The sequence below is a fragment of the Elgaria multicarinata genome, chromosome 3 (genome assembly GCF_023053635.1).
Source record: "Elgaria multicarinata webbii isolate HBS135686 ecotype San Diego chromosome 3, rElgMul1.1.pri, whole genome shotgun sequence".
Taxonomy (NCBI): Eukaryota; Metazoa; Chordata; class Lepidosauria; order Squamata; family Anguidae; genus Elgaria; species Elgaria multicarinata.
This window is the reverse complement of record NC_086173.1, coordinates 148979842-148990629: the sequence shown is the minus strand read 5'-3', so window position 1 is coordinate 148990629 and position 10788 is coordinate 148979842. Positions and strand designations below refer to the sequence as shown.

The window sequence follows — 10788 nt, the reverse complement described above, 5'->3', positions numbered from 1 at the left end:
TGTTGTTAGATCCCACCCCCGCCTCTGCCCATATTGTTTGCTTGATTTGGTTTTTTTTTAAAAAAAATGGTTGTCTTTTGTATGGTTAGTCCCTTTGGATTTCCTTACAATCCCAAACACATTTGCTAAAGGGTTAAGTCAGTAATCCTATTCACATTTACCTGGGAGTAAGTCTAATTGAACTCAGTGGGGCTTACTTCTGAGTAGACATGTATAGGTTTGCGTGTAAAGATACAGTCTTACGCATAGCTACCTGGGAGGAAACCCCATCGAACACTGTGGCACTTACTTCTGAGTAATCATTTATAGGATGATACTAAGAACCTAATACTGTGTTTATTCAGGAGTAAGTCCCACTGAAGCAGCTTTTTCCCAGTAAATGAGAATGCAGCTGAAAGTTTGAGACATAAGTATTGTTACCAGAAAGTAAGACCCATTGAACAGCATGGGATTTAAGTCTTGAGTAAATATATTTAGGACAGGGTGGTAAGTAGTTAATAAAGTGAATTAACTCTTTATTTGAATAAAAATGGGGGGTGGGTGGGAGATCCCTAAAGATTGGTAGTCAAACTGTCTCATCATATGCAGTTAGGTGAAGTTAAGCAGTTTTGACATCCCAAACTCCACATAGGCTGTAAGTCACCAATATCATGTGAGTTCTAAAGGCTCTTACATTTGATATGCAGATCCATCCAGACCTCCTTTATATAATGATTACAGTGTTGGACTAGTATTGGGAAGACCCAGACTCAAATCAACCATGAAGCTCATTGGATGACCCTGGGCCAATCACCATATCTTAGCTTAACCTACCTCACAGGGTTGTTGCAAAGATCAAATGTGTGTGGAGGAGAACCACGTACTCCGCCTTCAACTCTATGGAGGAAAGGTGGAATATAAATATAATGAATACATACATTTTCAAAGGACCTTGTTATCTGGCCCACCTCTGGCCAGTAGAAATCACCTCCTCCTCAAGGAACCTAGGTGTCCTGGCATTTGATTCCTGCACTGAGTAGGGGGTGGACTCGATGGCCTTATGATTCCCCTACCTCTGTTGAGGGAAGCCCCACTATCCTCTCACATAGGATGGCCACCTTTATTTCCCCCAGCAAGGTTCCTATGCCTTTAACAGCTGAATGTCAGACAGGCATCATACAGATGCAGCCATTTCCCCAGAATTGAAGTGTAACCAGATGGGAATCTTTATTGGTTGAACAGCTGCCTGTTACTCAGTTGTTGATGGAACACATCAAACAAACCCCAGAAAACTATAGCATTACTAAGGTAAGGGGAGGGTCTCTGAAAGCTCAAAAGCTAAGTTCTAAGTACTGTTGATCACTGCTAATCATTAATTAATATTCACCCCTCATCTCTTGGAGAACCTGGTAATCCAGGACTTGATCCCCCCCACCGCCTAACCAATAGCCCCCTCCCATCCCGGGGATCGTGGCCCCTCTGTAGTCCCATCTTTTGAGCCTTCTGGTCTCCTCCCTCCTTTTCCCCCTTTGGCTTTGAAGTCCTCTGTCACTCGCCCCAATCCTCTCCTCTCCCTCCCAGCCATCACACACACGATCCCCAGCCCTTTTTCCTCTCCCCCTAGAGTAGGTCTGAGATCTATTGTCTAAGCCTGAATGGGCCCGCGATGGGCTGCAAGAAAGGCTGGGGATTTTCAGCCCGCTGAGTTGATGGGCCAGGGCTTTGGTGGGGCAGGGGAAGAGGTTCCATTGGAAGCCAACCTTGACTGAGCTTTGAAGCCATGCGTGGGGAGGAGCTGGAGGCCAATTCACGCCCAAGAGATAGGCGAGTGGGGTCTCTCTCCCTCCCGACGCCCACTCCCCTTTTTACCCGATACCTGCGGAAGAGGAGTGGTCAGGGCCACTTTAAGCTGGGGGTGGGCCAACTTCAAGGATGGCTTCAAGAATTTTTTTTCAAATCAATCAACCGTTTGCGTTTGTTGGGTAAAACCCGCCTCCGCCTCCTATTTCTGTAGGACGTTTAGGATCTTTCCTTCTCCTTTGGGTGTTTTTGGGGCTCAACTTCTTGCTTTTTCTGTTTCCAGTCTCCCTTGAGAACCTCCTATACTGACTCTTGCTACAGTCTGGAGCTAAGCGCTTTCAATCTAGTCTGCAACTTTTCCTCACCCCAACCCTGCACTTGGCTTTTCCTGGGTCTTTTGCTTCCCCACTCGCCCCCCTCGGATTCCTGGGTTCTTGTTTCCCCACCTTTTTCTTCTTTTTTTAAAAAGACAACTTGTGAGGATCTGAAGCTTACTTCTTGGACGTGGCGGATCTCCCATTCGCCTTTGAATTACCCGCTGGACAGCTGGTTACCTCAAGCTCTTTGCTTTCTCACCCCAAACTTGGCTTTAATTGAGGGTCTCCGTACTGAGGAGGGTCTCTCTTGAGTGGCAGATCGTTTTGATAGCTGTGCTGACCTGAAGAAGCGAGGAAGAGACTCTGGTCCGGAGAAACGCTTGGATGAGGAAGGAGTTGATTTGGGAAACGACGTCTCTCTCTGTTGATAGCATTATAGACATTTTAGAGAAGCCTTTGGGTGCCCCTCGCCCCAATTTCTTCCCAGATAGTCAATCTTCAAACCAAAAGGTGTGAGCTGCACTTCTCTGGACAACTGAGTTTCCTCACCCTTGGAAACGAAATCTCCATGGCGGGGCACTTGGGTCGTGAGCTAGGCCGCCCGTACCCTTTCCCTGTCCAAGGCCTTCACCTCAACAACATCCCTGCTGTCGTCCCTCACCATGAATCAACTGGGGGCTTCTTGCCGGAAGCCTTTAACGGGGCAACTCCTGGACAGGCCTTTGGATTCAAGCCTGACTATGGGCCGCAGGGAGGGGTGATAGAGTCCCACCCTGGCGGTGGTGAAGCTCCCCGAGTTTGGTACCCCTTTCCTACTGGTGGGGATGCTTGGAGCCACCATCCTGGGGTGATGATGGGGGCTTATGGGGTCCCTCCGCCTGGGGAGGCCTGCCAAGGCCCCAAGCCTGACATCAAGGTGGAGCGAGACTTCGACCAGCCAGGGCCCTACCATGGCCCCTCCTGGGCAGGAGGCTGCTATCTGCCTCCAGCTGCTGCCCGTGTGACATCTAGCAATAGCAAGGAGGCTGCTGGTTCACCTGGCCGCGAGCCTGAGCCGTCCACCAGCCCCGCTAGCCAGCCCGAGGAGATGGGCAGCGCCGAGAGCAGCCCTCAGAGCGATGGCAGCCGAAGCCCCAGCGGACAGATGGCCTCTGGAGAAGCCAAGGAAAGCGGCAGCGGAGATGAGGTAAGTAAGGATGCTGTGGCGTTATGTGTTGGGAGGCTGGGGGACCCCAAGAGGTCAACTGTACCAGCCCGAGTCTTGAAATGTTTGGGACTCCTCAAGTCATTCTGGAGTAATTCGCACCTACACGCAATGTATAGGTCTAAACTGCCTTCCAGCAGCGCAGTCATTTTTCTTTGGGACAAACCCTAGCAAGACTGAATATGCCGTGATTTCTTCTAATAGTTAATGGCTATTGTTTTGTGAACTTGCTTGGGAACATTGAATTTTACATCGGTAATTTTACCGATGTAAAAAAACGAATTCTGTCTGATGTGTTTGTTTTAACCCGCTGATACCGTAGGACCAGGTTTTTGGCTTTGGAAAAACTTCTAGGTTAAAACCTTGACTCTAGAAAGAACTCTCTGGGTGGTAGGGAACAAGCATGAAGTTGAGGAGGGAATGTTTGACTCCAGAAGGCTTGAGTTCAAGTCCATCCTCAAACAGGTAGCTTAGTTGTCAGTCAGAATAAAGTGGGATAAGCCATGACCACTATACTGTGCTCCTGGAGACACAGCTGTGATTAATGTAAATCTGGAAGCCTGCCAGAACGTGCTGAACAGCCCTGCTCCAATGTTAGCGGTCCATATGGCTTGGGAAAGCCTACAAGCGCAACCCTTCCTCTGTTGCTCTTAGGATCCAGTATCTGATACTCAGATGCTGTCTCTCAGCTTGAACTATTTAAACATTGTATAGAAGGGTTTGCAAACCGTTGCAGGGTTTTCTGGCATACTGCTGCAGTGACAGGGGAACTGCTGCTAGCGTTTAAAGGTGTATGAACTCTCTTAGTGTTGGAACCTGGTAGTTGAACTTGAGTGGCTTTAGGAATGATTACTGTTCATAACATAATTGCACTGTCTGTCCTTCATATATTTAATTTTCTTTTCACGCCTCACTGTTTATAATCACTCTCTCTCCCACCCCTCAACCATGTGTACTACGTATACACACACACCCCTGAAACTCTGGAGAACACATCTGATGAAGTAGACTTTAATCCACAAAAAGTTATGACACAGTAAATTTATTCATCTTTAAGGTCACAAAATTCTTTAGCTGTTTTCTGCACAAGTTGAATGTAAGGGTGGATACGAATTACTGAAGAGGAAATGAGAGAAGTGCTAGAAAAATCAGTAAATAAGTTGTTACTGACAATGGTCCAGTGATGTTTGTGTCTTGTTCCCCTTGTGATGGGTTTATCCTGTCCATTAACTTCATTAGGATTCCCTTAGTTCTAGGATTATCTGAAATAGTAAACGGATGTTCCCTGCTTTTTTTTTTTTAAGTCTGCTGATGGTTTTATTTTCTTACTCATCTTTCACAGTTGCTGCTTTTCTAATGATTGTTTACAGCAGCATCCGTTTGCATGCACTTTGCAGAGTAGCACAGCAAAAAATGAAGAAAAACGGACAGATGGGAACCCTTGCTGCATGAGTATACAATCTTCTATAAAAAGGTGGGGAGAGAAATGAGAGGAGCCCCTAGGCAAGGGCAGTGTGGTGTGAATGTTACCTCACTTCTTAACATTATTATTATTATTATTATTATTATTTATTTATTTATTTATTTATATAGCACCATCAATGTACATGGTGCTGTACAGAGTAAAACAGTAAATAGCAAGGCCCTGCCGCATAGGCTTACAATCTTAGTATAATAGTTATTTTTTTCTCATCACATTATTTAGTGTCTTTGTTTTAGGATGCAAAGTGCATTATGGAAACTATCTCACTCAGCTTTGTAGCAACAGTTTTTAGTTTGTCTTTTAGAGGGATAAACTGCATCTGTGACCAAGTGACTTCCTCAAAACCATCTCTTAAGCTTTGAGCTAGGCAGGGATTCAAACCTGGACTGTTTTGATTCAAGTCCCACACTCTTGCCTTTTATTTATTTCTTTATTTATTACATTTTTATTCCGCCCAATAGCCGAAGCTCTCTGGGCGGTTCACAAAAATTAAAACCATGAAGAGCATAAAAACAACCAACCAATTTAAAACACAAATACAAAATACAATATAAAAAGCACAACCAGAATAAAACCACACAGCAAAAAATAATATAGATTAAAATATGAGATTAAAGCAGCAAAGTTTAAATTTAAGTTAAATTAGGTGTTAAAATACTGAGAAAATAAAAAGGTCTTCAGCTGGCAACGGAAAGAAAACAAAGTAGGTGCCAAGCGAGGTCAGACAGATAGTTGGTCTTCTTTCTAGAAATGATGACCGGACTGAACATACTTCAGGATGGGGCTCCATGATGATAACTTCATTTATTTATTACATTTATGTCCCACATTTTTTTCTCCTTAAGAAACTCCAGGCGGTGTATATAATACTCCCATTCTCTGTTTTATCCTCACAACAACAATGCTGTGAGGGAAGTTGGGCTGAGAGTCTGTGACTGGCATAAATTCACCCAGTGGGTTTCCATGGCCGAGTGAGGATTAGAACCTGGATCTCCTGACTTCCAGTTGTGCTTTTTTGCTACTCCCTCTAGGGTTTCCCAGTCAGATGTCCATGAATCTAGGCATTTGAACTCCGGTACCTCTCACTTTAGAAATTAAGTTATGAATGTTCCTACTGCTTCTAGACGTTACTATGTAGAAGAGCCCTGATGGATCAGGTCTATGTAGTAGTAGTTGTTGTTATTTATTTGATTTATATTCCAGTCTCCCTTGCAAGGAGCCAACAGTGCCCAGGCAGATGCCTCTGGGAAGGCCACTGGCAGGGCAAGAAAACTAAGAGCCCTCTCTACCCTGCTGAAAGCAAATGGTATTCTGATGTAGACTTATGGGGAGGTCCTACCTAGCTGTCATGGCTAAGAGCCATATTCTTTATACCGCTTATCTAAACCAGTAGTTGTTGCCATATCAGCAAATTCCAACAGTTAATTATGATTCTGTTGCTTTTGTCAGTTCTAAATCTGCTGCCAAACAATTGTTTGGCAACAGATTCAGGAATGACAAAAGGTAGTGCTTCTTCAAGTCACTAACTGTTGGAATTTGTGGTCAAGCGACAACTACTGGTGACTCATAGATGATTCATAGTTGCAAGTATTATAAGTGCTCAATCCTATGCATGTTTAGACAGAAAAAAAGTACTACAACTTCTAGCATTCCCCAGCTAACTATGCTGTCTGGGGAATGCTGGGAGTTGTAGGACTTTTTTCCTGTCTAAACATGCACAGGATTGAGCCCTAACAGGGGGGAGGGGGGAGTCCCTGCCTGCTTTCTCTATACCATATTTGTTGTTGCAATTTCTCAGTTCTCTTTTTTTCTTAACTAAAAAGCTTCAAACATCTTAATCTTTGGGAAAGATAATTCATATGCTCCAAGGACTTGATCAATTCGTTGCCCTTTTTTTGGCTCTGGGATAATAATTTTTCAGAAAATCTATAGATTGCTACAACAGCTGGATTTCTGTTGTAGGATGACCCAAAAGCAAGCCTTTTATCCTAAATTTCACGGGAGCATCTCATAATTTTGTGTGTTTGGCCACATACTGAGGCAGATGTAAATCCTGATCTTAATAGGAATCACAGCTCATAGGTCCCTAGCTCTGGAACCTGTTCCCATTCCTGGAATTTGTGGCATGAATGAAGAAGAGAGCACCCTGGAGGAGGCGCAGAGTGCATTTCTCCCAACACACGCATAATTGTCTGCCTTTGCACCCTGGAACACTTGCCTACATTGGTGTTAAGAGAAATGGTTTCTAGGCTAAGAGGAATGAAGGCTTTTCAGACTTAACAGTTGCTTCCCCACCCCCACCCACCCCTGCTCTCTTTTCAAGGTCAGTGCATTGATAGTTGGGGGATTTCAATATAGTGGTCCTGGGGAATCTTTTATCAGGAGTGTTGATGGGTGGTGGATTGAGGTGGCTATTTCAGGCAGCTGGTTTTTTGGGGATGACATGAAATGGCAGCAGATTTCTAGTTAACTTAATTCTTTATTACTGTACTTTTTACTGCTAGGGAGGTTGGGAGATGTTTGTAGGATTTTCTGCCCGTGGTGCCAAAGTAATTTGGCTTGCCTTGGGCAGGGGTACAGTAAAATGGAAGGAGTAGTTAGCTGCGGGTTATGGGGCAAAAGAGGTAGGGGAAGGGTAGAAGAGGTAGGGGAAGGGTATTTGCAATGATGTAGTATGGTGAACTTTATGCATTGGGAGATACTGTTGAAGCCATATGGAGCTAAGTTGTAAACAGCTCCTGAGTTTAGGAACCCTCAGTAGAACCGTCTGTGGTGCAAATATTCTTACTAAAATCTAAGAAATGTTTTTGGGGTGTGGGGGAGTCAAGGCCTGCTACCTTGATGATCTGCCGTTATACTTAGACATCCATTGGGGAAATTTAATAAATAACATCACCATGGTCCTATTGAAGCCTATCTGAGCCGGGGGTTGGAGAAAACAAGGCTGCAGTGACATCTGTAGAACAGGTGAGGTGCTGCAGGACGTGAAGGGGGCAACTGTTGTCCCAATCGTCTTCAGGCAGCAGATAATGCATATCTGGGAATCTACAGACTGGCCAGTCTGACTTTGATACTAGGGAAGAAGTTATAAGAAATTATAAAGGAGTCAGTTTGTAAGCATCTTAGTAACAATGTAATATGGCTAGAAGGAGTCAGCATAGATTTGTGTAGAATAAATCCAGTCAGACTAATTTTATCTCTCTCCTCTCCTTCTCCCTTTTTTTGATTGCATAACTAGCTTAGTGCAGGGGCAGGCAGATTTCAGCCTTGTCGTTGGATCTACTGTTTTTTACTAGAATCCCAAGATTCACCAATTCGAGCCAGTCACAAAAGATGTAGGATTAAAAGAACAGGGTGTATCTAAGTATCTAACTCTGGGTCTAGCCTAGGAATTTGTCGTCAATACCAGCAGAGCTGAATTGTTTTCACATTTCTTTAACACAAAGCTACACAACACTCATGGTCACCGTACACTTTGTTTATTTCAGCAACCTAATTTAGGTGGAAAATGCCATTTTTTGTATTGCTGTTGTTGGGAGTTGGAAACTCTTGCTGATCTACTGCTAATCACCCAGAGAGCTACCAGTATATCCCAATCTACCTTCTGATGAACCCTGGCTTAGTGAATTTGGGGAATGCTGTGGCTGTAACTTAATATTGATTTAAGCAAAGCATTTGAAGTTTCCCATGATAACTTGGTTAGCAAACTAGTTAAATGTGGACTCAGTAATGGTACCATCTGATGGATTCATTGCTGGTTGGAAAACCACACTAAAAAGAGCAAATCAATGGTTCCTCACCACTGGACTTAGGTTCTGAGTGGGTTGCCACAGAGCTGTGCCCTGGGCAATTTACCCTGCATTTTTAAAAATCAATTACTTTTATCAGTCTTCTTCAACATGGTGCGCTCCAGATACCTTGTATTGCGACTTTCATTACCTCTGAGCATTAGTCATGCTGGCTGTGCTGAGGGGAGTTGTTCTCCAAAACATCTGGAGGGCACCAGGTTGGGGAAGGTAGACTTAAATGAGGGAGTGAAGGGGGTCATTAAACTTATGGATGACTGGGAGGAGGGTTAGCGAGGACTTGATAAAATGGAAAACTGGATCAAAACAAACAAAATTAAATTCAAAGCAGAGATTCAGAATTCTGCATATAGACGGGTGGGGGGGCTGAGGTGGGCAAAATCAAATGCACAGGTATAGGTTGACAGGCTTTGCAGTAGTACATATGCAAAGTATCATAGGACAGTAATCAATCACAATCCGTCCTGTACACTCAGGTCCTCTGGGAAGAATTTACTCCACAGGCAGCAAAAACTAGGCAGACATCTGTTCCCCAGAAGACCTCTTCTGCCGCTCGCTCGCAGACTGTGGGATGGCCTGCCGGGAGAGATTTGTCAACAGTCTTCTGGAATTTAAGAAAGATGTAAAGACTGATCTCTTCTGGCAGGCCTACCCAGTTGAATTTTAAGATGCCTTTTAAGAATGTATTAGTTTTATATGTTTTTAATCATTTATTTTTATTTTGTGGTGTTTTGTAAGAAATAAATATAATTATAATCAGGGTGGATAAAAATCAATGATTTTTTAAAACAAACAAAAAAAGATCAGTTTTTTAAATTTAAATTGGATTTTTTGGATTTAAATTGAATTTTTTTAATAAAATGCTTTTTGAGGAAAAATATCTTTAAAAAGTTTTGTATTTAAGATACATTATAGTCCATCATGAAATACGGATTATTCATCATGAAATAAGGATTAGTTTTTAATTATGTAGCATGAGGCTGTATATTCATGCAATGTTTAATTTTTTTGGTAAATGAATTCCATTAATCCATTTACAATGTCATGCTCTTCCTGAGGTTTCTGTAAGATTATTGGGCAATTTTTCTATCTAGAAGATATGATCACAGATGCTTGGTTTTATTGTTCTCAAAACTGTGAATTTGTGTCTGCATAGATCACAATCCCATTGTCCCTTTGCAAATCTATGTACACAGAATCAACTCCTTACCTCTTAAGTGCTAAGTTTCAAAAAAATCAGTGAATGCAGTGCACTTTGGGGAGGGTGGGGGGAAGTCACATGATGAAATCGAAACTTTCTGAGTAGTGATTTAAATCATGATTTAAATCAAATCCAGCCTGATTATAATTAATAATAAACATGAGTAAGCAGTGTTTAGCGGCTACAGAATAGTGCAATGTTTAGGCTGCATTAATAAAACCATAGTTTTCAAGTCACTGGAAGTAATAGTTCCACTCAAGTCTGCACTAGTCAGACCTCATTTGGAGTACTTTGTCCAGTTCTGTACACCACACTCAGATAACATGACAACCTATGTTGCAGATGGGTGAATATGTAAACACATGAGTGGCTGGTTGGTTAAAGGATAGGGGTGTGTGTTTATGTTCGCAGCACCAAGTTTCTTGCAGGCAGACTATGTCATATTGTTGGAGCATTCTAATGAATTCTTTATCCACCAATTTATTTCCCCAGCCAGCTAAATTCCAAGATATTATATTCAGCACTTTTTGATTTGTGCCTAGTCAGAACTGATGTCTTCGGACTGATTTATAAGTCTCTGGATCTTGAAAGTTTGTTCTTTTGTAACAATCCCAAGATCTGGGATTTCCTGGAGGTTTCGGCCTATGGGGATCAGCCCAGACTCTGTGGGAAGATTTTGATATGAGCTGATGATTTCGATCCTCAGGTCTCTTCAGATATCTCCCATGGCTAGTGTTTGAGTTGGAATGTGTGATCTTCCTTCCATTTCTGTGGTCATATATTTGTATATTATTTGGGTAGGTGATGAAAGAAGGGATCTTATATCTGTGGTTCTCCCAGCTCCTGTCCCCCTCATTTCCAGCTCTTGGGTGGATTTCTCTTCCTCTCTCTTGTAGAGATGGTGTGAAATTCATATCTAGCCCACCTGAATCATATCGAGGTTGTTTTAGTTCAAACAATAGCTCTTTGTCAGTGAACCTGTGCAGTAAGGACCAAAA

The 10788-nt window shown here is 43.0% G+C and overlaps 1 protein-coding gene across 1 annotated transcript in view; it reads left to right on the top strand.

Moving 5' to 3' along the window:
* The first annotated feature begins 2664 nt into the window (after window positions 1-2664).
* POU5F1 (POU class 5 homeobox 1) overlaps window positions 2665-10788 on the top strand; it is a 38835-nt gene continuing 30711 nt past the window's right edge. Inside the window, exon 1 of the mRNA XM_063123501.1 lies at window positions 2665-3282. Within this exon, the coding sequence (XP_062979571.1) occupies window positions 2665-3282 (618 nt within the window). The remainder of the gene's footprint in view (window positions 3283-10788) is intronic.